This window comes from Pithys albifrons, chromosome 6, assembly GCF_047495875.1.
Source record: "Pithys albifrons albifrons isolate INPA30051 chromosome 6, PitAlb_v1, whole genome shotgun sequence".
NCBI classification, from domain to species: domain Eukaryota; kingdom Metazoa; phylum Chordata; class Aves; order Passeriformes; family Thamnophilidae; genus Pithys; species Pithys albifrons.
Window position 1 is genome coordinate 45,727,420 of NC_092463.1, and position 26,033 is coordinate 45,753,452.

Below are 26,033 nucleotides of genomic sequence, written 5' to 3' on the forward strand. Positions count from 1 at the left end.
ATAAAATGTTAATGTTAAATGTTTTAGAAAGATTAAACAAAATGTTCTTGGATGCTTTATTTTGCACATAAATAATTTTTAAACTATTATCCTGAATTGGAATTAAATAAGATATTAAAATTTGCATTTTCCTGCTAATAGAAACTTCGTTGTTCAGCCATCTCTTCTACTTAAGTAAACAACCACGGTCTTTGGGGAAAGAATTTTCCAGCTCCAAACCAGTGGTTTAGCCCATGAAACATTTGGGATAATGTGTCCAGTAAATTGATTCTATTTACAGCTTTACCATTTGAGAAATAATTGCAAAAAATACTATAAAGGCTACACCTTTAGTAGGATGCACCATTGCCATTTCAGAGACTTCTGCAGAGCAGTAGGTTTGCAGTGTTTATGAAATGTTGGAGGCGATGGATTATGCGTCAGATTCCCCAGTTATATATCGTGGAAGTAATCCAGACTTTCCCCTCTCTTTTGGCATGTTGTGCTATAACTTCTACTTTATTTTCCTTTTGATTCTAGTGCCAACAATATGCCTAAGCAAGTAGAAGTCCGGATGCATGAAAGTCATTTAAATCCAGTGGAGCACAGATCCGGGAACATATGTGTGCAGTTCTGCCAGTCACTCCACAGGAATCTGCTCCTGACTCTTACTGTGTTTGGTAAGCTGCATTCCCTGGGCTGGGCACTGTATTTGTTCAGGTAGCACCACAGCCCCTGTCTGTGGTTGTCAGATGTTCCAGTTAAATGATGCCCATGGGAGTGTGATTTAAGCCCCATGGCCAGTCAGATCAATGTCATTCAGTAGAACTAAATGCACTTCACACTTTTGTTCTCAGTGATTTGAAAAAAAAAAAAAAAGACAAAAGCTATTCGAGATTGCCTTTCCTTCATCTTTTATCTCTCAGTTTACACTCCACTGCTTTTAAGGTTTGTCTTCCATCTCTGTAGCTGTAGCTCCATGATCTCATCCTGAATATTGCCTCTGGCTTTAGCAGCTTCCAAATAAGGAACAGTTTGACATTTTATTGTGGTTCACTGACTCCTTGCCTGTTTCTTTTTCACTGAAATCCCAACAGCCAAATGCAGCAAATTTGTAGACATATTCTTATTTTGTTATTCTTTGAAAGACCAGCTGCAACTGGTCTTGAGCTGCAAATGTCATGTTCATATTTTCAGCCTGCAATACTCCATACTGCTGAAGTGTTTGCTTTGAATCTTTAAAAGGTACTTGATGCTGTTCCAGAAAAACATAGAGTTTTCATTGGATCTAACAGATACTTCAAAGAACCATAGTTGCTGCAAATCATAACTCAGGCTTTGCTATCAAGTTGTATTACACTTGAGACTTGGGCTTGGGATCAGGAAAACAAAGGCATCCTGGATGTAAACATAAAATACCCATTCACAAGGACTATGTTATGAAGGTAAACATGGCCTTTTTTCATCTTAAACTGTGCTTTAACAGCCTCAATCTTGAGAGGAAGGTTTAGGTGTTATCGCTCTAGGAATCTGCATAAGGGGTGAAAGGATTGTTAGTGATTTGAGAACATTAGCACAAAGAGAAAGGTGGAAACCATCACAAGAAAAGAGTAATACATGAGTCCTAAGAATCAAATTTTCCTCAATGATATGTGCAGTGTTCCAGATCAGGAACTCTCTTCCAGCGGCGCCCCCCTCCCCCCCCCCCCCCCCCCCCCCGCCCCAATGAAACTTGAATGTATTTTCCTCATGAGACTATTATATCTTACCTAAACCTGCAGGGTTTTTCTTAGGCTTGTAGAACAGCTGCTCATGCTGACCCTGTCTTCAAGTGGTACCAGTCCTATGTTGAGAGCTAAATGTTGTATTCTGAAGAGCTAGATCCTTGCTCTGATTCCTCTGTCAGTTCTCTATGGCCTTACATAAATCTCTTCACCTCCTGGTGCCTCAATTTTGCTAGCTGTAGAATGACAACATGAATTGTATTTGACTATCCCTCTCTTCTGAGATCTCTGTATCAAAAATCAACTGCCTTGTGTAACCATTTTTCTTCTATGCTGTTCTTCTGGGTAATCAATGCACATTCAGCTATACTCAGGTTATGTACCTGCTCTTTATTATTATTCTTCCAGGTGTTATCCTGGGCGCAGTGTGTGGGGGTCTTCTTCGTCTAGCAACACCTATTGACCCTGATATCATCATGTTAATAGCCTTCCCAGGAGATATCCTTATGCGGATGCTAAAAATGCTGATCCTCCCTTTAATTATCTCCAGTTTAATCACAGGTAAGGTCTATTAGCCATAAATACTTTAAGATGCTTTCTACCATTATCACCTGGTTTGCTTTTTGTGATGTAGGAAGAATAATAGTGTGATCCTGTCAGCACTTTGAAGTTGCAGTGTGTATTTTAGAATTAATTTTTGAATAATTTTGTTGGCTTTAATATACATGTGCTCCAGTAAATTTATTTTCAAACACATATCACACATGGTACTATCAGAAACCTTTTAATATAGCCTTTGATATAATTCCTGAATTAGACCTTGCAAATCAGGTGCCATAACACTAGTGAGCGTAGCGTTCTTGAAGATGTGGTGTCAACCAGACTATGACCAGTTTGCAGCAGTCAAGGCCAAAAGATGGTATGATATCTTCTCTATTTTTCAATCCTCCTTTGCAATTAGATGGGATCTAAATGGTTCTCTTCAAATTATTAGCTGTAAACACTGCTCACATAAGAACTGCAGGGAGAAGCATCAACAATCTCCCTGGTAGTGAGAATTTCATTAGGACAAAAGTAGGACTGTAGGCAGTCATTAAACTTTGAAAATTATAAAGGTTTTTATTTTATAATTATTGAATTAGATACTGAGTGTCAATATATTTGTTTGTTTCTTAAAATAAAACACCTGCAGGATTGTCTGGTTTAGATGCTAAAGCAAGTGGCCGACTGGGCACAAGAGCCATGGTCTACTACATGTCCACCACTATTATTGCTGCTGTGCTGGGTGTGATTTTGGTTTTAGCCATCCATCCAGGGAATCCAAAACTCAAGAAACAGCTTGGTCAAGGGAAGAAGAATGATGAAGTATCTAGTCTGGATGCTTTCCTGGATTTGATCCGAAACTTGTTCCCTGAAAATCTAGTTCAAGCATGCTTTCAGCAGGTAAATCCTTCTGTTCCTTGGTAATAGTCTTTACATCTTTTACTTACTAGGGTTGTCTGTACGGTTAATGTCATTGTTTAGGTGAATCAGAGAAATGATGATGCAAAGAGGAATACAGGTCTGGTCTTGAGCAGGTAAATGAAAGAACATTATTTGTAGCTGCTTTGATTGTAGTTATTATTTAAACTCTTAGACCTTTTTTAAAGAAGAGGATTTTTATTTTGTTATTAAGTAAACTTAATTCTTTTTCCACACTTGTGATACAGTATCTATGGTCATGAATGCTGGCCTGGGGCTGATTTTTGACCTTGGTTGAATTTGATCTTCATTGTTAGTTACAGAGCTGATGGTTCTGCATCAGAATATATGTTTGGAATATATGGATGATGTTCTTTCCAGCTGGTTGCCAGCCCCAAAACACAACCTCTCTTAACCTCTATTGCTGCTTTAGACTTCAGAGTAGGGGGCGATAATAGAGCCTAGTGGCTGACCCACCTACAGGTGGCTCCAACACACCAGGTTTGGAGCATCTGGGAAAGAAGGATGCTTGCACCGTGTGTTGCTTGCCCTGTAATTAGACAATTTTGTATAAAGGCTTTTCATCAATGCTTCATCAAAACAGCTTTACTTCGAGAGGTAAAAAAAAGGAAAACTGTATGCATTCTAAGTTCTGTTTAAGCATATTTCTTGTATGTAAGCTGCTTTTCTTGTACACCTGAATTGTTTGGGAGCAATGCAGACAGTTTTTGGTTTTAGGGCTTGGTTTGGTTTTGTTTTGTTGATTTTGGATTTTTAGTTGTTTTGTGGGTTTTTTTTGGTTTTTTTTTTTTGTAATGTAACAGGATTTGTTGTCAAACTTGTTCTTAAGTGTTTCTTTGTGAAATGGCATGGTAGCTGGTGCTGTAGTTATGGCCAAAGGATAAAGTGAAAAGAAGAGGGGGAAGGGAGAACAGGCCATGGGAGAGTGGAAAAATGGAGGGTAACCTAAGCTGCCAAAAGGACTTGGATTGCTTCATTTCTTACATAGACTTCCACATAAAAACACATAATCCTTGGGGATTTAAAGAGAGAACATTCTCAATATTTCCAAATCATCATGGGAATGTCAGTCATGTGGTCAAACTGTTGGTGGCTAAACATCACATGTAATGTGAAATGTATTTTTGCAAAATTGAGTGAGGGAAAGCAAGATGCTTATGGTTTGTTTTTTTCCTTCCCCTAATTTGAACTGTGGAAGAGGGCAGAATTAAATTTTCTGATCAGTTGAAACTGATGAAATATCTAACAAAGCATCAAGAAGCACTGGAAAGAAGAATTAAGCTATCTGTGTCAGATAGTCTTCTTAAAACCTTAATATTATTTGTTCAGTGTGTGTAATACCAACATTCAGGTCACTTCACTAGTTAGGGATCACTAATTTCCCTGATTGTTTTTAAACTTGGTCATAAAAATTACTGAGTTTTTGGCTTTCCACTGTTTGACTTTATCAGATTCCAAACTAATTGTTGGTGAAAGCCTGTGGCACAACGCCATGTTTCATTTGTGAAGTAAGTTACACTCCTTTCTAGATGGAAGTTGTGCCTTCTCTTAGCTGTTAACTCCTTGGTAAGGGGTTATGCTTTACCTTGTCTCTCTCATTAAGAAGAAACTTAACTACTTTTAATGGTGTCAGAATATATTTTCTCTTCCTACATTTATACAGTCTCTCTCCATAAACATTCAGTATTTCTAGGTTGTCTTAGGAGGAAAACCTGTTTTGCATTTGTCCTGAGAAGAATGGTTCTGAAGGGTGCACAGAAATGGTATTGTACTGTGTGTGGGGGAGTTTTACGTTCCTGCCATTGTGACCAGGCAAAGAGCAGTGAAGAGATTCATGTGCTGTTTTGAAACAGTTCATTTGCAAACTGGACTCTGAACCATTGCATGGATTTTCTGTCTATATCCTCCTCTCCATCTCTAGACAGCAGGTTTTAAAAGGAGAGCTATAAGGTATTTTAAAACCACAAGGTTTTGAACTACATGCATTGAATCTGGATCATCATCCATAGTACTACAATGTCTATCTCAACAGGAAAGAAGTCCAAATGTTCTTAAGGCTAATGCACCATTTCGCTTACCTTACTCAAATGTGTTTCTAGGAACAAGGAAAGTAGGAAGAAGGTGGGAAAACATGGCAAGGCAGTCATAGTGTCCAGACCATTTTGCCTGTCCTAGAGCCACAAAGAGACAAAAAATGGTTAAGATGTGAAGTTTGAGGAAAACATCCCTCTAAAAGTAGCAAGTCACAGATCTCTCTTTTTCCACTTCATCCTTTCTTTTTTCCTAGCCATAAACTCAAGCCCATTTCCCCCCCCCTACCATTCCTTCCCAGCTTTCCCTTGACGCTGCCTTTCATGTGCCAGCAGGGGTCCAAATCCGTTCAGATGATGATGTCTTCTTTTTTTTTGAGGTGGCCAGATTTATATCTGGCAGCATTGATAATTTTTCTGTTATCTATCACTCATAATATTTTAGAGAGCTCAGGGGACTGTGTATGTTCCATTTTGAGCTCTTGCAGTCAAGAGCTCAAAAACTATAGGAGAAGTGTGGGAAATCTCCTACATTTTTTGATTCAAGTTAACCATCAGACTGCGATAACGTGAGCTGGGCAGACCATCGTGAATAACAAGCCTTACAGCAGAGTTGCTGCCATGACTGATCTTAGAGGCACTTGCCTTTTCCTGCTAGACAAATGGTATCAACATGTGACATACAATCTGTGAAGCACCCTTTGTGAACCATCTGGACACAGGGAGTAACTATGTGTAAAATGTCACACTGTAATGGTAAGGAAGGAGTATTTGCCATACTTTTCACATTAGAGTCATGAGGAAGACCCCCAGGATTTTGTAGCACTTGAAATTACTGAAAAAGAAACCTATTTTTGTAAGAGGGATTAGAGACTGTAGAATGCATGTCTAATCCTTTAAAAATACAGTTTCCTGGAATTTCAAGTTAAGACTGTTTTTATTACTATTTCCTTATTTACCATATGGATTGCATTCAATCTATTTTCATTCTATTTCCTCCCTTTTTGTTGCCTTCAGATCCAAACTGTCACCAAGAAAGTGCTGGTGCCACCACCCATTGAAGAGCCACCTAATGTCACTGACTCTACTTTTTCTATGGTGAATGAGACAGCACCACCTGAAGCCCAGCTGGTCATTAAGAAGGGACTTGAATTTAAGGATGGCATGAATGTCCTGGGTAATTTTTTGCCTGTCAAATATGTATATCATATGGATGGCACTGCTTTTTGCTGTGACTGGGTAGTCAGTCTTGTCCGATCTGCTCTTTAGTGCAAGTTTAGTCTCTCAAAATAATCATCCAATGTTATCATCTGCTGGCTGTCTATTGGTCTCTGGGATGAGCATACCACAGAAAACAATCAAGTGAATTGCTCTGGATTGACAGCTCTGCAGTTATGAATTGGAGTAAAGTGGCAAAGTATGTAGGAGGTAACGCAAAATATCTTTTCATCCTAGAAGAAGCCAACCTAGACTAATACTAATGCATATTGGTGAAACAGTATGAGGGAGAGCTTCAAGACCTAGTGCTTCACCCACCTCCTTATGAATATTAGCTAGGTTGTTTCCAGTAGTTGTCTTGGGCATGCTGAAATAATTTGGCTTGGAGTGAAGGGTGGATTGTGAACCACACCACCCAAGAAAAATCCCAGAAAAGCTTGACACATCTCTGAGTCACAACTCACTCCTCCTTTCATCTCCACTAGTGACCTTTACCAGCTGCAAATGCCATCATGCCATCCTGTCTGGACAAGCCAGCAAGTGGGGGTGGTAGGAAGACTTTGCCTATCTCCCACCCTTTCCTGAAACAACTGTTCAGACTGGGGCAGGGGCACAGGGGAAGCAAATAGTGGCCACACCACTTCTATTTTCTCCTCTGTGCCTGGAGGTACTGTTTTGTCAGCCCAGAGAGGAGTGCTCCTCTTTCAACTTCTTCCTTTCTGGATGTGGGTGAAGTCAGTCACAAATTAGCTCTCAATATGTAGCCTCATCGGCACATCTACTCTTGAGACTGCTCTGTAACAGCATGTCCACAAGGCTGAAGGTAACACCTTACAGGTGTCATCCTCAAAGTGGGACAGTATGTTCAGTACCTAATCCACTGCTTTCTCTCACCATAACCTTTTAAGGGCAAATGGCCCCTTACAGTTGATAAACAGCTCCTGCTGGCACAGTGGCTGCTGTGTCTGCAGAGCTTCTGTGGGTGTTGGTGAGTTGGTTTGGAGTGGCTGCTTTGCTTAGACATAGGGGAGATGATGCTATCAAAAAGCTGATCTTGTTTTTCTATGAATCAGCCTGCATTGTGTCCTGCCTGCCTTCACGGTTCTTCCTTCCATTCAACATCTGTGGGCAGAGGAGCCACTTGCTTTCAAAGCTGCAAGTTGGCATTTTGCACCATGCGTGAGGCAGCAGCTCATAGCACATGCTGTTACCCTCACCTGCTTTCTTCTGTCTTGGAACTCTGCTTATGCATTAAAATGAAACAATTGTTCTGACATGAGAGATGGTCTGCATTTAAAGATGGACTTGTTTTGTGCAGGCTCTGTCATGGATAAGAAAAGACCTAGAAGGCTGAATACAATTTCTACAGAAAATAAATAGGAGGTTTAGGTACAGCATTTTCTGTGGCGTTTCGACCCATGACTTAAATGTTGCAGAGTTTTTCTAGTTTGGTTTCATGTAGTTTGATTTTGACTGAAGAAGTGAAAATGTTGGGGAATTCCCATCCAGTTTGCATAAGCTGTATAAGCCAGGCAAATTCCTGCAAATATGAACCAGTCTTACTCTGGTGACTACCACAGCAGCTCATTTGGAATTAATGAGCAAAACTACCTACTATCATTTTCTCATACAGATTCTGAATTCCAGGAAGTAACTTGGTCTTTGATAAGCTTTCCATCATTTCTCTTCGCTGTGCAGCACACAAATGTATGCTTCACTTCCCTATTCAAGTGACTCAACAAAGATAGATTGGTGCTAAGGAATGACTTTATATCCAGGAAATTGGATTAAAAAAAGAAAAATAAATCTGGTTGCTAAACTCAGTGTGAAGATATGGGACAGCCTATTTCTTCCCAGTGTACTGGTAGCTCAAATTCCCTTCTCTTGAACGCTTTCATATCCTGGTAGGTTTTTCCTTAGGAATTTCCTAGCTGATTTTACACATTTATTACATACTGAACTGATACCATGACTGAAAAATTAGCCTCAAAAAATATCTGAAGATTGAAACTATCTATCAGTGTCGGTTAATAATCTGACTCTGGCCACTGGAAATGGCTGGATGGAAGAGGTTAGCACTGAAGCCACAGCTCCAAAGTAAATACTTAACAGATGCACTTGGTTGTTTTTTCACACTGATAGTGCAATACTCCAGATATTCACCCCCTAGCACTTAAATTTAGGAGCCAAATGTTACTCATATTGAATGCTATGATTTTTTATCCACTGATAAGTGAATTTAATATTTTTATTGGGAGTTCTATGGTTAAGTTTAAAGGGCAATACCTCTCTTCTCCTTCCACTTCCAACTTCTTCATTTCAGTGGAATACTCCTGGCCTGCAGAAGTTATGTTTGGGACTACTTTTGTCTTTAACTGCACTCCAGGACTCACCAGACTGCAGTTTGAATCTGTCAAGGGACTTTTGTAAAGCCTGATAAAAACACTCTTGGTTTCTAGCAACTGTTTTAACAACAGAGTTATGATATAGCACTGTTCACCGGGGCTTTTGAGGTTTCTAATAGTTGCATGGCACTGAGAAGATTATTGTATATGTGTTTTTTTGACAACAAAACCATAGCTGGGCTATGAAATTTAGTAAAGTATTGAAGAATCAAAGATGTTCTGAATTTTATCTTGGTAGCTGAGAGTGAGTAAATATGCAAAAATCCCAAGACATGTAATATCCTATTCTGAAGTCCTATGTAATGTTCTCTAGGAGAACCCTACTTGAGCAAGTAGATTTGACCAGATGACCCACTGTGGTCCCTTTCAAGCTCATCCATTCTTTCATTTTGTGAGATCTGGAATAACAGGTAGAATCAAGACATTGACTAAGTGCAAAAACTTCCTAAAAAACATAGGTTTACTTGCCTTTTTTTGTCTTGCAATTTTTCCTCATAGGTTTGATAGGATTCTTTATTGCTTTTGGCATTGCTATGGGGAAAATGGGAGAACAGGCCAAGATGATGGTGGATTTCTTCAACATCCTGAATGAGATTGTAATGAAGTTAGTAACTATGATCATGTGGTAAGTTTGAAGTTCTGACTTACAGCACAAAACTATTATTTTTAGGAAGCCCTCATAAAACCTTTATATATAGTGACCACAGTTTGTTAGTAAACTGCTATTAAATAGTTGACTTTAAAGCCTTGACAAATATGTTAGAACCACAGCAGCATTATTTGTATTTAGTGAGGATTATTTAGGACCCAATTTAGAATATTTCTGCTCTTTGTTTACTGAAATACAAGACATACATGTACCAGCAAAGGCCTTCAAATTCCACATTGCTTATGGATGTTCATTATACAGAAGGACACCTCAGCAAGCAAGAATTCTCCACATAAGAACATCCCAGCCTTCCTGTGAGGTTAGCATAATCCCAGGGTATTACCTTGGAGACTTATTACAAAAAAGCCTGGACACACACACTACTCACTGTCTTCTGTAATAAAAGTACTTTACCACAAATAAAATTCCAGCAGTTTTCACTGATGTGTAGTCCCTCTACCCAGAGTTTCTGCAGAATCTGAGTCATCACCTTGCTGTAATGGGTTCACTGGATGATATCTGTCCTGGTTTTGAAGTATATCCATTCATAATAATGGGGCCTGACTTGCCTGCAAGAAGTGACTTTACCAAATTAAGACTGAGCCATTGTTTACACTTCTGGAAGGAGATTCTCTCTCTCTCTCTCTCTTTTTTTTTTTTTTTTTTTTTTTTGTGTGTGTGTGTGTGTGTGTGTGTGTGTGTGTGTGTGTGTGTGTGTGTGTTTTTTGCCAAAGGCTTCCCCAGAGCTATTTGTATACAGTGCCAAGCCTGGCCATATCTCATAAAAACAGTTTTTCAGAACATAAAAATGCATTGTTGTGTTTGGCCTTGTACTACTGTGTTTCATATCTCCTAGGTCTTTGAGAGCAGAAATAGCCACTCCAATAGAACACATGTATCATGGCCGATTGCTACCTGTGGTTCCCTGGTGTTTCTGGAAGTGATTTCTTGAGCTACAAGGCAGCAGCATGCCTCTTCTCTGAAGCTCTAGGTGGACACAGTTTATAGAAAAGGGAGCACGATGCCTGAAGAGCAAGGCTTCAGCAGTATCAGTGCTTCAGAGGCAGCAAGAGTGATTGATGCAGATAGTAAAAACAATGTTGAAATGTTTAGAATGAAAGAAAAAACTTGAAGCAATTACTTTGCATTCCTGTTATGCTTCTGCTTTTCTGTAGATGATCTTGTGGCATAAAACTACAGTGGTGTTTATTCACAAAGCTTTTAATATTTACCATAGCCTGCTGCTCTCGACTCTATGGAGAGATGGTGACTATACTTCACTCCAGGAGCTAGAATTTACTCTTACTTCACTTAGCACCAGTTGGTAGACTCAAGACATAATACCCTGCCTACAGTATAAATTTTCTCTGGTAGTCAGTGTTGCAGTAGTAGGAAATCATTCCAGTTTCAAGAAATCCACTGTAAATATTTATTTTTTACTTATATGCTTTTTATTTCTCTCTTCATGAGAAAAAGAAATTGATGTCTGAAATTCCACTCCCTCTGGAATTTCTGAGGAAGTTGTGGCCAAAAGCAGGGGGTTTCATATGTATTTATAAAGAAAAATGCAATTCTTAAGGCAGAGCTACATTTTGTTTGCTGTATGATTTCTCTGCACAGACAGCTGTAACTCCTGTGGCACCTACAGACCCTCAGGAGTATGGTATTGCTACATAAGCATAAACAAATCAGACATCTGGCTCTGAGACCATGTAATTCTTTATAAGAATTGTATTTCATCAAGTTCACTGAAGTATGGCATTTTATGATAACTAATATAACAACTGACCTTGCATTTCAAGTCATTGAGGGTTTTCCAGGTTTTGGTCACATTGCTTGAGAGATCATGAGATATTCTAAGATAAAACAGGATGCACTTTTATTCTGAAAGTCAGTTTCTTTTCTCTTGTCTTTAATTAAGCGTCCAAATCACTAATCACATTTGAAAATATACATTATCATTTCTTTTCAAAGAGATTTTTTTTCTGTTTCTCTGCATTACATTACTTTTCTCCCAGCTTAATTTTTATAGAACACATAGAGAAGATGAATGTCACTTAAAATCATATAATATACTAACCTTTACCAGTGCATGTATAAATACTGATTTCTATCCAGGTGCTTTCAGGTATTTTTCACTATAGCTGATTATCTGGTATTCAGTTGTTTGGGTTTTTTTTGTTCCCAATCTGTGCTACCATTATCATCCTATTTAAAAGTTCAATATACACCTTCAGAGAATCACATGGTTAAGGGGACCAAACACCTACCCTAAGTAACAAAAGCACAAAATTAGTGAAGAATCCATAAACTAAAAAACATTGTCCAAAGTATTGAAAGAACTTTATGGAAACATTTGCAATCTTCAAGGTATAAGCAGTTCATTTCAACAAATAGTTTAACTGAAGTAAATAATGCAGCTCCCTGAAACCATATAAGCAATCACTTGTGAAAGTTACGTACTAAAAACAAATCTACACCACTCTTCATAGTGACCCAAGCCTGTGTAACATTACAGTATCCTTGTACAGTGTTATTCCAGAATGAAAAACTATTCAGGAAATGTATAGTCTGTTTGAGGGGATGGAAAATGAGGTAGATGAGGAATTTGCTGGAATGGCCATTATTTTTGAAAAAGATATGAAAACTGTGCATTGAATTTCCATTCAATTCCTGGTCTGCACCTCAGTTTTGAGCCTGAGAGCTCCCTATTCTTTCTCCAGTCTGTACTGTGTTGAGCACAGGTTTTATGACTACACTGCAAAGATTAGTGCTGCCTATGCTTTTTTTCTTTCTCCAGGTATTCCCCTTTGGGCATTGCTTGTCTCATCTGTGGAAAAATCATTGCAATCAAGGACTTGGAAGTAGTTGCTAGACAACTTGGCATGTACATGGTCACTGTGATTGTGGGTCTTGTCATTCATGGAGGGATCTTCCTGCCTCTGCTCTACTTTGTGATAACAAGGAAAAGCCCATTTTCATTCCTTGCTGGGATTTTCCAGGCATGGATCACAGCACTAGGCACCGCTTCCAGGTACACTTCAGAAATACCAGCGTGGTTTATTTTTTAGCTGATCGTTAACTGCTGTTTAGACATAATTCATGTGCTGTTCTGACCTTCACTGCAAAATCATTTTATGCCATTGAATAAAAACTATTATTAATCCAGCCATGTTGAAATAAATCAAAATACCACATGCCTTCAGGATTTTTCCGAGAGGTTGTAAAGCCACCTGCAGAGAGTTGGGAGACCCACTTTTTGTTTTCATTTCTGGCATTAACCAAATGACTCAAGAAAATTGTGTTAACTAGTGCTTGTTTCCTCAACTAGGAAAAAGTTATAATACTATTTGTTCTGAAAGCATGTTAAAACCAGTCTCATTGCATTTGAGGAAAAAACCAAAAAAATCCAAACGGTGCTAGGTTTCAAGAAAAAAATGAAAAAAGCTCTCAGGTTTTACTTTCATTCATCTTGGCAGAGTAATGGGACTTCATTGAAAAGCTGAACATTAAAAGGGTGAAATAAAAAAACCTTGTTCAAAACAGGCCACCAGAAAATTGAGCATTCTTGATTTCAAGAATGCCTTGGAAAAACTATAATTCATCTGCCTCTTTGGGTCAACTCAGACCACTCTGCTGAGTCATGTCTCCCCTGATGGACAAGCGGACCTTACTGATGTACATGAATATCTGAAGGACAGTGTAGAGAAGATGAAGTGAGGGTCTCTTCCATGGTGTCTTGTGACAGGAAGAGAGGCAGCGGGCACAAACTGAAACCCAGGAAATTCTGTCTGAACCCAATAAAACTCTTTTTACTGTGATTTACTGTGAAGTCATGTCAGTGCTGTCACAGGTTGCCCAGGGGAGCTGTGGAGTCTCCGTCCCTGGACATACACTAAACCTGTCTGGGCTTCTTCCTGGGAAACCTACCCTGGCTGCCCATGCCTTGAGCAAGGTTTTTGGGATGCATGACCTCCACAGATGCATCCCAACTGCAGTAAATCTGTGGTTCTGTGAAACAACTCAGAATTATAGGAGATGTAGTCTGGCCAGGAGATTTAGTAAATTACAATTTAACTAAGGCTTTTGTTCATTGAAGTATTTGAGTTTCCACTTCAGCAGTATTTTTTGATGAACATGTTGTGTTTTGAGCAAGTGAATGTAATAACCTGAAATATTCCCACAAAAGCAAAGCACTGTGGATCTGTGCACAGAGCTATTCCCCTCTTTTAGCCATGTGTTACATCTTTTCCTATCCTTCAGCTGTGTTTCATATCCTTTCTTTCCATCCTCCAGTGTCAAACAATGTGGTTTGTACCTTTTTGCCATATGAAATTCTCCCTTTTTAGAGCAAATTCACAATCAAAGGAATTTAAGATTTGTCCCTATATTCATAGGTCTGTCCATCAGAAAACAGCTGGTACTTGTATTTTTCAAGAAAATGCAAGAAATAAATTGTAAATGAGTCTGAAAAATTCATCCTTGCTCTCTCAAGTTGTCATGCTATTTCAAGTAATGTTCATGTCTTTGCCTCAGTCCCACTTCCAGCTAAATGTAGGCTTAATTTAAAACTTGGCTAAAAAAAGGCTTGAATCACAGCAGGAAGTGGAAGTAGAAAATGTAAACAATGGGAATAAAATTTCTGACTTTGCTCCCTTATGGGTATATGTTATATTGATTGTGATTCCTTCCCTACTTTTCTACTTTCTCTCCTCCAGTGCTGGAACATTACCTGTCACATTCCGGTGTCTTGAGGAAAATCTCGGCATTGATAAGCGCGTAACAAGGTTTGTTCTTCCTGTTGGAGCAACTATCAATATGGATGGAACTGCCCTTTATGAAGCTGTGGCTGCCATCTTCATAGCACAGATGAATGGAATTGACCTGGATGGAGGCCAGATAGTTACTGTGAGGTCAGTTCAAAATGCTCCTAGGCTTTTTTTCTACCAACTGTAAAATGGGAGTGCTTTGATTGGATGTCTATTCAGTAACTGTTGGATTCACTATGAAATACATGGATTTCTAATAATAATGTATATTTTATACAGAGGTCCTGGTTCTGTCATTTGCAGCTTTGGTGGCTGCTGTTGTTTTACAGTTTTGCAGTTGACAACTGTCCTGGTTTAACCCCAGCCAGCCACCAAGCCTCAAGGCAGCTCTTCACCATTCCCCACCAGTGGGATCGGGGAGAGAATCGGAAGGTTAAAGGCCACAAAACTTGTGGGTAGAGATAAAGGCAATAATAGGGAAATGGGGATAACAGGGAAAACAAAAGCCACACACACAAGCAAAGCAAAACAAGGAATCAAGGCACTGCTTCCCTTGGGCTGGCAGGTGTTCAGCTGTCTCCAGGAGAGCAGGGCCCTGTCACATGGTATCGTTACCTGGGAAGACAAACACCATGACTTCAAATGCCCTTGTTTCTTCCTTTCTCCCCTCACTTTATATACTGAGCATGATGTCATATAGTCTGGAATACCCCTTTGGTCAGTTTGGGTCACCTGTCCTGGCTGTGTCTCCTTCCAACCTCCCATGCACCCCCAACTTTCCTTGCCAGTGTGGCAGTACAGGAATCAGCAAAGGCCTTGACTCTGTGTAAGCCCTGCTCATCAATAACAAAAACATCTCTGTATTATCAACCCTGTGTTCAGCACAAAGCAGAAACATAGCCCCATACCAGCCACTGTGAAGAAAACTGACTCTACCCCAGCCAAAACTAGCACACAATTACAGTATACAGCATTCTTTGTCCAATGCAATGCTTTTATTTTGGTGTAATGGGATGCAACAAGTCATCTTTTCTAGAATCTATGTGTTTCTATGCATTGGAAAAAAAAGTGTACCTAAAAAGTCTGTCCATGTATTTATGTTTGCCTATACTTTTTCTGTGACTTTGGCAAACAGCTAAAACAGAAGACCAGCAAATAGCTCATCCTGAGGGTGAGATTGCCTGTGGCATGGTCTGGATACTCACAGACCTTTTATCTCTAACCCAGCAAATATTAACTGTAGTCTTTTCATATCAAATTGTCTTATTCAGGACTAAACTGAATATCTGTAAGGACAAAAGAAAGTACCCATTAAAAAAGGATAAGAAAGATTGAAGACTGTTTACTCTAAGGGAGTTTTAACTTGATGAAGACAGTAGGTCTAACATTTTGAATAGTTAAAATGGAAACCACAAGTGAAGGCAGTCAAGTCTGCCTTCTTGCTGTGGCTTTCACCCACACCCTTTTCTTTAATTAAACCCTTTTAACTCTAAAGAAACTCCTGCAAAGGAGTTTGTAATTCTATGTTTTTTGCCCAGCTATAGTAGTTCCACATTTTCCATTTCTTGACTTCCTGCCCCAACCCCTGAAATAGTAAAACCAAGGTTTGTAAAAGGTTTAAGACTGCTTCTAATAAAGGCAGATACTTGACCTGCAGGATGTGTATTTGTTCCTAAAACTGAAAGCAGACATTTCAGAGTTGCTGCATATTAAACTAAATTGAGACCAGGGAACTTCAAGTAAGGAATCAGCTGTTGTGCAAGGGATTTGATGGACTTGAACCTGAGTTACTCCTCTTCTCCTCTTCTGAGACCTGACCAATTGCCTCTTCCTGATCATTTCAAGGCTGACGTAGGCAGCTTTGTGACTCACATATACAAATCAGGCAGCAACTTTGGTCTACCAGTAAGAAAACCCCTGGTTCTCGTCTTCCTGCTGTATAACTTTTTCGTTACAGCAATATGGCTAGAACTGTGTCTTGAGGAGACAATACATATGAAGGAGAGGTTATTAGGTTTTGTCTGTTATATCCACTTTGTGGAACTGCGAATATTCAAATGACTCAGACATAAAATCAAGAAGACTTTAACCCACCTTTAACCAGCTGTGGTTACTTCATATTGGTCATGCAGTTCCTCTGGTTTCCTGTATTCTCTGGAAAAGGGTGAACTTGAAAATGGTAGCTAAGCCAGATTCTGTTTAGTCCTGAACAATGCTAACTTCATTCCCTTCCAGGTCTGTAAGCGCTGCTGTGGGAAGGTTGGCAGGAACATTTCCTCACAGAGCTTGGAAGCAATCCCTTACCAGTTTAGGCTGAAAGTGCCTGAAGAGCTGGCATTGCATGCAAAGCCTGACAGCAGAGCAGAGCATCCTGTCTGCATACCTGCTGGACCTCTCTGGGTGTTTAGTAGGCCAGGTTGCACTCCAACCCAGACACCTGACAGAAACACTGCAGACTGGATTGTCAGCTGGGTCAGACCTAGCCAGCCAGCATCTGCCAGCTTTAAATCAGGCTAACATCCTCACAGATTAGTTCTGTGGCTGATGGTCAAGCATTTCCCCCACAGAGTCTGTTTTCTTCTACTTCTGTTTTGGAAACACTTTCAGATCTGTTGGGTACCTCCACAGAATTGCAGCCATATTACTCATCTCTGTGTTTAAAAACACAAATGTAACATTTCCTTTCCTGGTTTCTTGTTCCTTTTTCCATGTGACTTTGTCACTTTTCATTTTTATTTACTCTTCCTTACCTTTTCCCTCTCCCTCTCCTCCTTCTCTTCCATGTTTTTCTCCCCTTGACTTGCTCTCTGACAAATTTATTTTCCATTTTACATAGGACTGCTCAATGATGTTATTTGTAAAGGTCTGTGTTGTATTTTTAAAATCCTTTGAAGCTCAGACATTCTCCCTAGTGATCTTCATCAAAATATAAGAGGCAAAAACAAACACACGTTTGGATTTATGAAACAATCAGATCAATTTTGCTTTTTCATCTAGGGTGATTTGTATCTAGTCTTCATACACCACTGGCTTGTATTTTGTGCGTTTTAGATCGCAAGATTTTTATTTTTCTGTGTTTAATAATAGCCACTTTCTCTCAGCCTTTAACTCACAATTCAGTCTTTAAGTAACATAAGTAAACAAAGATTAACCCCCTGAAAATTCAACCCATCATCACCAAATTTCATCATGTCTGGGTGATCAAAACTCAGGATTCAAAACCCTGGATGTGTTGGTAGAGTTCAGAAAACATCAGGACACAGATCTGAATGTCATAACTTTAAAAACTTGTAGACAACCCTCTTACAACTCTAAGAACAAACCCTACAGATCTGGCCTGAACTAATAAATAATTTTAGAGAAACACAAGAGTGAAAACTATGACTTGAGCTTTCTGTGATTTATCATACAGTTGTTAGTTTTACGGGAAGAACTCATTAAAAATATGACCTTCCTAATGATCATATGATTATGAAATGAAAGTGTATGTTACTCTTCCTGCTACTCCCGTTTGATTTTTGTTTTCGCAGTTTGACCGCCACCCTTGCAAGTGTTGGAGCTGCAAGTATTCCCAGCGCGGGACTTGTCACTATGCTTCTGATCCTTACTGCAGTGGGTCTTCCTACCCAGGATATCAGTTTGCTTGTTGCTGTTGACTGGCTTTTGTAAGTTGTGCTGACTCCACTACTTTGTGCAGAAAAAGTAGTGAAGTAGTGCTTGTCTGTAGTGCTTTTCAGCCATTAGTTTTAAAGAACTATAGGATTCTACTGCACAGATAAAGCAAAGGAGGAAATATGGGCTGTTCAATGAACAAGGAGACACTGAAAGCAGCTTCTCAGATGTTACAAACTGTTAGAGAGCTGCTGAATTCAGTTTCTATGAGCCAAGAGTCTTCTTGCCAGACTTGTGAGCTCATATATTTTCTTCTTCTAATAATGTGTTGCCATCACTCAAGAGCAGTTTTCTGATCTTTGCTTTCATATTTCTGTTTTTTGTAGTTCTGGTCTAAAGTAAAGGATGAATGCTGAAAATGCAAGTTCCATAAGGACTTGGTCAGCAAGTTATGGGGTGATTTGGGCATTTTTAGTATCAAATGTTTTCTGTTCATGATGGGAAAAATTGGTTTCTTTTTGCATGTAGGAAAGTAAAATACCTTTAAGAAGGGACTGCTCTAGGCAAGATACAAACTAAATAGAAATAAGAATACAAACTGAACAAAAGGTTTCATTTACTGACAGATTCCTCAAACTGGAAAGACTGGCTTTCATTTCCAAGAACTTGAGATCAAAGTCCTTCAGTGCCATTACAGATCTTCCAGTAAGAAAGAGCTAACCTACAGATAGTTTGTCAAGGCTTTTGGTCTTCAACATTTGAATACAGAAGCTGTAAATATAGACAGAGGATATGCCAAAACCATGTCCTTTCTCATGTTGTCATTTGACGGCTTGGATATCTTTCTGTCACCTGTGCAGAGCTGGCAGAGACTCAGTAGTCCTCTAAATTGTACTGGCCTTGGTAGAGACTTTCACATTGTCCTGTCCTGCTGCAGCACAGTTTGTTCTGGTTAAAAGCCATCTCTCCCCCAGTATTCTTTTAAGTAGTAAAGACACATATTTTTGTCATTCCAGCTGTGGTGCCCAGAAGGGGAGATGCAAGTATAACTGTACTATTTGTGCATTTTCTTCTACACAAGCAGCCTCAGCTGCTTCCTTCTGGTAGCTTTTAGTCCTGGATAATGGCTCGGATTTGCAAACGAAGATTTGGGAAGGGCTCTCCCCACGTGGGTGTGCCCTTCAAGCCTGCACAGTGGATTTTTTAGGTGAGGCACAGTGTGCAGAACTGGCCCCATCAGTTAACTCCTAAGGTTCATCGGCCATGGCCAAGCGAGCTTGGATAGTGACAGTGAAGTCCTTGGGACTAGAACCTACAGCCCCTGGTATTCCCAGGAGGTCTCCCATCCAAGTACTAACCGAGGCTGGCCCTGCTGAGCTTCTGAGATCTGATGGGATTGGGTGTCAGGATGGCATTTAACTGCCTGTTTAACTAGTAGAATTTTTATAAAAGTTTGATGAAAGTCCTGGATACACAACTAAAATTATGCAAGAAGAATTAACAGAGTTGAGAATCTGAAGATAAGATAGAAAATTGATTTTCTATAATTATATTTTGGCTTATTGAGAAGAATTCAAGAATTTAGTCAATCCTCTGATATGTATTTTCGATCTACTACTATATCTGTCACTAAAAGTTTTGAAGAATAGACCACAGTTTTGATTTCTGCTTCAGGGAAAAATGAAAGAGGAATTTACAGCTTGAGGAGGCAAAGGGAAAAGTTGACTTACATAATTTATACATAACTGAATAGAATGATGACATGATGCAGAATGGTGAAATGAGACAGGGTTCAGCTGGCAGAGTACAGCTGGCATAGGGAAAGATGTGATATTCTGTGGGCTTATTACATTGATGAAGTCATAGCTGAAAACAGGAAAGTGGCATAGGAATCTGCAGCTGGGAGGAGGAGACAAAAAATCTATAAAAATATATTTTAAATATATGTTTCTCCTGGCTCTCAAAGTAAGGCAAATAGATAGGTTTCTGCAGCTGGTAGGAGAATGTGCAAAAGGAGCCTGTGGTTTGTTTGGCTTTTTTAGGGAAATGTCTTTTTAAAATTCTCCTGTGGACGGAGAAGCTCTGCCCACACCAGCAAGCCTCAAAGATGTATGTTTATCAGCAGTTGTGTTGCATTTCATTCTTGGCTTCAGCAACATTGTTCCCACTGCCTAGGCCACCCCTCTTTAGGAAATAAAAACTTCTCTATGGTGGAGCTGTAGCTGTGATGAATGTACATATAGGAAAGCTAACAATTCCTAGAAAGAAATATTTGAAGATATATTTCCAAAATAAATGGCAGGCAAAAGATCTTTCAGTTTGGGTTTGGATCCTTCTGCCTTAACAATCAGCAGTGCAATGGTAGCATGACTGAGAACTGAAAAGTGAGGAGGAAAGAGATAAAAAAGAGATTAAAAGCTCTGTGTCATGCTGCTAGTGCTGCAAATTCACGACATTGTTAGTGGAAGTGTTGTGCTGATTAATTAAATATTTAGAACAGGTCTTTATATCATTTCGATTTCAGATAAAGAAAGCTTGTTATAAATTTCCTACTCTATGAGTTTTTTAATATTTCTGATGAAAGCCAATATCAGAACATCAACTAATTTTACAATACTACCATCATCTGTTACTGTGGTGTTATGAAAACAAATTTTACATGATTTGGTCATGGTGTAGTATGAAGATAACTTCTTTTCAAGTCCTTAAACTTGGCACTCTGTCCTTCAAATTGGAGCTGAAAGGTTTCTGTAATGACTTCTTCTCTAGATATTAGGCTGCTCAACCTTTCTCCCTCCCAAGCATACACATCTAGTGTAGGCTCCTTCACCAGGCAAGTTTACCAAAATTTCACAACTCTTATAGTCTCTCAGTTTAAAACCAAGCACAACACACCAGTGGCATTTAATAGGCCAGCAATTACATGCCAACAGATGGAATAAAACCAGCTTATTTTGCTCTAGTCGGAAACTGGATACTCTCCAGATGTGAGCTGACAAGCTTAGCAAAAAATCAGTGGTACCAGATTAGTGGTATTTTGCAGTAAAGAGAGAGGAATTAGGGAAAATGAGCTTGGACAGCTTATCTGGTATTTAAACCTTAATTCAGTAACTCAGGAAAAGATTGTTTCAGTTTTGATCTGTTCCTTGGCTTAGATCTAAATTCAGAATATTCAGACCTGGTTGATGTCTGGATGTTATGAACAGGGTCTGGACTGCAACTTTCTTCTATTTGTTTTGCTTACATCGTCCCAGCATGCCTGGAATTAATTGGTTGGTTTGTTTAAACAAAAGAGTAAGTACAATCATCTTTGTTCTTCTTAGGGTGTTCTTTGGCCCAAAAGAAATCCGTGGCACTTTGCTGTTGATTCCTGACAGCTGAGACTTTGTCTTTTCCGTTGTAAGGAACTTACTTGTTTCCTTTGGCTCATGCAGTATAACATGTTCTGCATCAGTGTGCAGTTGGTATCTCTGATCTCTTGGCTAGTGGTACACATTTGTGAGCTGAAGCATCTCCTCCCTTTCAGCATTTGAATTGTGCCTCAATTACATTTACGTACTCTCCACCTTGTTTTTTTGGCAGTCTATACAATCCCTCTGTCATCTGGCATCAGTGAATTCTTTCAAAATGTGAGACTATTCACACAAAAGAATTCAGCAGGTGTTCTTTCTGTGGAACTGTATTGCCAGGTTGAGTGTATTTGATGCACTTAATTAAAAATCACACTTGGAAAGTCTTATTTTCCTATTCTGCCACTCTGACCAGGTTTAAAACAGTCTTCACCAGAATGGCATGAGAACTGCATAAAGCATTTCATTTGTGTGAAACAAAACTGGAAGGATGTTTTTCCTCCTATATGTTTGTTTGTTTCTGTCTCAGAGGGATTATTGGAGAGGGTTTTTTTCTCCTGGGTATTCATTTGATGCCAGGAAAAAAAAAGGAAAAAACCAAAAAACTGCTTCATCTAAGTTATTACACCATTGAAGTCCGAATATGTAGGCATGATAATGTTGAGAGAGAAGAAACTTAAATGGAACTATAGTTTCACAGCTGAGAAAGGCAGATTTACAAATGTTTAGAGCAAAGATATTAGAATGGACTCAAAAGTTTGTATGGTCATGAATGTTTATCAGTTTAAGATTTACATATTTAGCTCTTTTATTCTCAATGTTCTACAGGCAAAGGACATATACAAATCTGGTGCTGGAAATACTGGAAAGGTTGTTTTCAAATTGATCACTGTCATACAAAATGAGGTCTTACACGCTAGCTTTTCTGTCATTTGGCAAATGTCCACACTGTTCAACCTACCCATTTTGTGTAAATGAATCTTGATCAATATTCTGAGAATTAAGCAGTGTAATCACTTCTCTGACCTGTTTGACAAAACTCGACTCAGTTACCCTAAGTTACTTCAAGTTGCAACCCTCAGGTTTTTAGGAGTTTTATGTTTAGTTCAGATATGAAGAGGCAAATTAGACTGTAAATTATTTCAACATGTGTAATACAGCCCACTTGCAGTAGAAAAGTTGGCAGGATGCCTTTCTCATTTTTCCATAACTTTGGGCAGGTTTGGGGCAGAATTCTGAAATCAGGGAAAATCCACAATTATGAGTTCACTGTTGACAAATAGAGCCACACTAAAGATAAGACAGGAGAAAGGTGGCATGTCTGTCCAATGGCATCCTGTCCAGGAAGCACCAATAAACATATTTCTTTGAAATGAAGCATGTTAGCCTCAGCTGGCATGCTCCTACAGTGAGGGGCACTCATTACTGAAATGCTGTTCCAGGCTCATTACTTTGTAGGCCATGACCTATATTTGGTTTCCTCATATGCCAAGCTCTGGCATACAATAGTGTGAGTGGGCATGCTCCCATGGTAACAGATGGCCATCTGGAAAGATGATGCCAGGAGAGGAGCTTCAATGGCCTAAGCATTATGGAGATATTTCAGGCATTTTTGTTCCCCATAGTTTGCTCACTGAGAGTAAAGGGAGAGGCCATTTGATAATTCATACCAGAAATGAGAACAGCTCATCAGATACAAACCCCTTTCTCTGGCTGCATTAAGTTCAGTTATCTGGTAAATTCAGATTAAATGAAGAGCAATGATGTGAGCCTGTCACCCTGGCATTGAAGATTAAATGAAGAGCAATGATGTGAGCCTGTCACCCTGGCATTGAAACCTCCAGCTCCAGTAGCAGGGGCTGTGGAGATCTCAGTCAAGCACAGCTCTGCAGCTTGGCCGTGATCTAGCACACATTCTTTGCCAAACTCCATGCAAATGAGCAGCTGGGACATGGGAGGTTGAACATCCTCCCTGCCTGAACAAGTCCACTGGGAAAGCAAGCTTTTTCCATTTCCCTTGAAAGCTCCCATCTCTCTGTTCAAAAGACACCTGAACTTCCTGAAACAAATGCAGTAACTGTACCAATAACAGGGCTGCCATGCCCTGCTTTTTCTTCCCCTCATGCCATTCAGCCTCTGCCTTTTGCTTCTTTTATAGGGACCGGATGAGAACGTCAGTCAATGTGGTGGGGGACTCTTTTGGTGCTGGCATTGTCTACCACCTTTCCAAGGCAGAACTTGACACCATTGATTCCCATCATAAAGGGCACGAAGACATTGAAATGACCAAGACTCAGTCAATCTATGACGACATGAAAAATCATAGGGAAAACAACTCAAACCAATGTGTTTTTGCAGCTCACAACTCAGTCATGGTAGATGAGTGCAAGGTACCTTTCACATTTATGGATATTGAGACATGTATATAGCACTGCATGCTTTATTTTATCTTATTTTTTAACCTGCATGTATTTTTCAAATTGTTCTGCAAATAACAATGTGACAACAAGGTTCATGAACCCCAGACATTTTGAATGTGTTTGAGCAGTTCAAAAGATGGTTTTTTGCACTCTTCTTAAAACTTGTCATTTGATGGGAAAAAATCATGTACACTGTTTACATATCAAAAGGCAAGATGCAGCGTATTATGGAATTTGCCAAGACGCAGAGAATATGGCATCACCTTCTATGGACATTTACTTAATTTTCTATGGCAACAGAGAACTTAATTGCCAACTCAAATGAAGGATAGCTGCAATTCATATACAGCTGTTGTCACTTGCTGACTGCCTTCATGATATGCTGTTCAGAGATCGACATGTTGAATGCACTTTAGCATCAGAATGCTCCTGCACTCATACAGCATGCTTACGCTTCGCTTCTGTTATTGTTCCTTCCTGAGTCATTAAGACACAAACATTGTATTCTCTCTCTAATCCTTGCTGTAACTAACATGGAATATTAATAGCAGTAATAGCATCTTGTTCAGAGCACAGTAAGCTTGGGAAACTCCACCAGTTGAACGAGAAAACAGTGGGGAGGTTAATGGTTAAAAGTTTGCAAAGAAACCACCATTAGGATGGGGAAGTTTAAAATCAGGAGAGAGGTTTTGAAAAGGAGGAGAAAGGGAGTGAAACAAGATGGAAATTTTAATTTCATTTTTTTTAAAATTCATTAACACTCCAGCCTGATGCTGTACTCTGTCTTTGAGACATTGAATTGGCCAATCAGCCTACCTTAGCCATTTATCCAGATAGATTCTTCTGTATGTTCCAGATGCCACAACTGAGCCAGTATCTCAGTTATTACACTAAGTCCATTAGCAGATCACCATATTTATATATCAAATATAAGTCCTATTCTACCATTTTCACTTGTATCTAGCCTGGCTGGAAATATTCTTTAGAATATTTTTTTCTAATGCTTGCTTCTTGATAATGTAGGCCAAACCAAAATTATCAGGGGGAAAAGTAATACTGAATTCAGGAAAAAAATCCAGCTTTCATGTTATCTTCAATTTCCCCCCCAGTCTTTCAAGGTTTCAGTAAAGTGATTTTTTTAAAATGAAAACTTACATTTTATTCTGAGATGGCTCTCCCCTGATCCACTCTTTTTCCAAAGGAAATTGAACAAATAAAAACTGAAATGAAAAGAATACAATCAAAAATTGTCATAAATTTACATTTTTCTAAAAAGGGAAGGACACAAGAGATTAAAATTTGAAGGAAGAAAGAAACTCCCTGGCAAGAAAGACGAAATTTGATAGAAGACTTTTTTTTCATTAAAAATAAGCAAGTGCACACACACACACTTTTTTGGATAACTTACTTTAGAATTTTTGGAAAACCATTTTGAAATTAAATAGACTATGCTAATTTCAGTGGGTTTAAGACAAATTAAGCTACCCTATATTAGTCTTGAATCATGTTCATGGAACTGAATACTGATAATTTTATCTGCTTCCTCTCTCAGATCTGCACAGATATCCAAGTGAAGTTAGAAAGTAGGAGCCTATTGATGCAATCAATACTTGCTGGGCTTTCTTTTCTCCTTCAGTTTCTATTATTTCCCTCATTTGAGGCAGTAGCTTGCCTCAAAAACATGGATTAAGAGTGCAGTATGTCATCTTAAGCACACCCTGTAATTAAAGTTTGAGACCACTGAAGTATGAGCTAGAAATATTTGTCCTTTAACTATTTTAGGTTTGCTCTGCTTACGGTCTCACTTTGCACTTTTAAACTCATTAAAAGAGCCAGGCTTTACTGGATTGAGCACAAGACTGACTTTGAGCAGCTCACTTCTCTTGTCCATGTGTCTGTCTGCCAAAAGGATGTGGTGTTGTGACCTAATTGATAAGCTATGCGTATATGCTGACATCTGCAAAGCATTTGGATCCTGTTGAAGTGGTGTCCAGCTCCTAAGTGTTAGACTAGCAAAGGCAACAGAATGTGAAATTTGGGGCTTCAAAACAAGCAGCAGTTAAATTTGAAGAGACATCTCTTCATCCTGTCAAATGCACTGGTGGGTTGAAAAGCTTACTGCAACTCTGGTCAGGATACAAAAAAGCTAATCTACTCACATGTCCTTTCTATTTACTTTCTGTAATATATTCCATGTATAACACTAGTACTTTATAATTTTGCATGGTCAATGTACATAATTAATAATTAGTTTACCTTTATATGGAGGTAGAGTGGTTATTATTGCATGAAATTTTTGTATTTTTTTTTTATTACCACATTTCACTTGACTCTTTGACTTTCATTTCTGAATAAGCTGTTCATTCCTGTATTTGCATGTTTCCCCCTTGCAATG

The 26,033-nt window shown here is 39.1% G+C and overlaps 1 protein-coding gene across 1 annotated transcript in view; it reads left to right on the top strand.

Moving 5' to 3' along the window:
- The window catches only part of SLC1A2 (solute carrier family 1 member 2), an 86,217-nt gene that overhangs the window by 50,066 nt on the left and 10,118 nt on the right, over positions 1-26,033 (top strand). Inside the window, exons 2-10 of the mRNA XM_071558666.1 lie at positions 520-659; positions 2,112-2,264; positions 2,896-3,146; positions 6,233-6,392; positions 9,337-9,463; positions 12,288-12,521; positions 14,206-14,400; positions 17,787-17,921; positions 23,377-23,608. Coding sequence (XP_071414767.1) covers positions 520-659; positions 2,112-2,264; positions 2,896-3,146; positions 6,233-6,392; positions 9,337-9,463; positions 12,288-12,521; positions 14,206-14,400; positions 17,787-17,921; positions 23,377-23,608 — 1,627 coding nt within the window. The remainder of the gene's footprint in view (positions 1-519; positions 660-2,111; positions 2,265-2,895; positions 3,147-6,232; positions 6,393-9,336; positions 9,464-12,287; positions 12,522-14,205; positions 14,401-17,786; positions 17,922-23,376; positions 23,609-26,033) is intronic.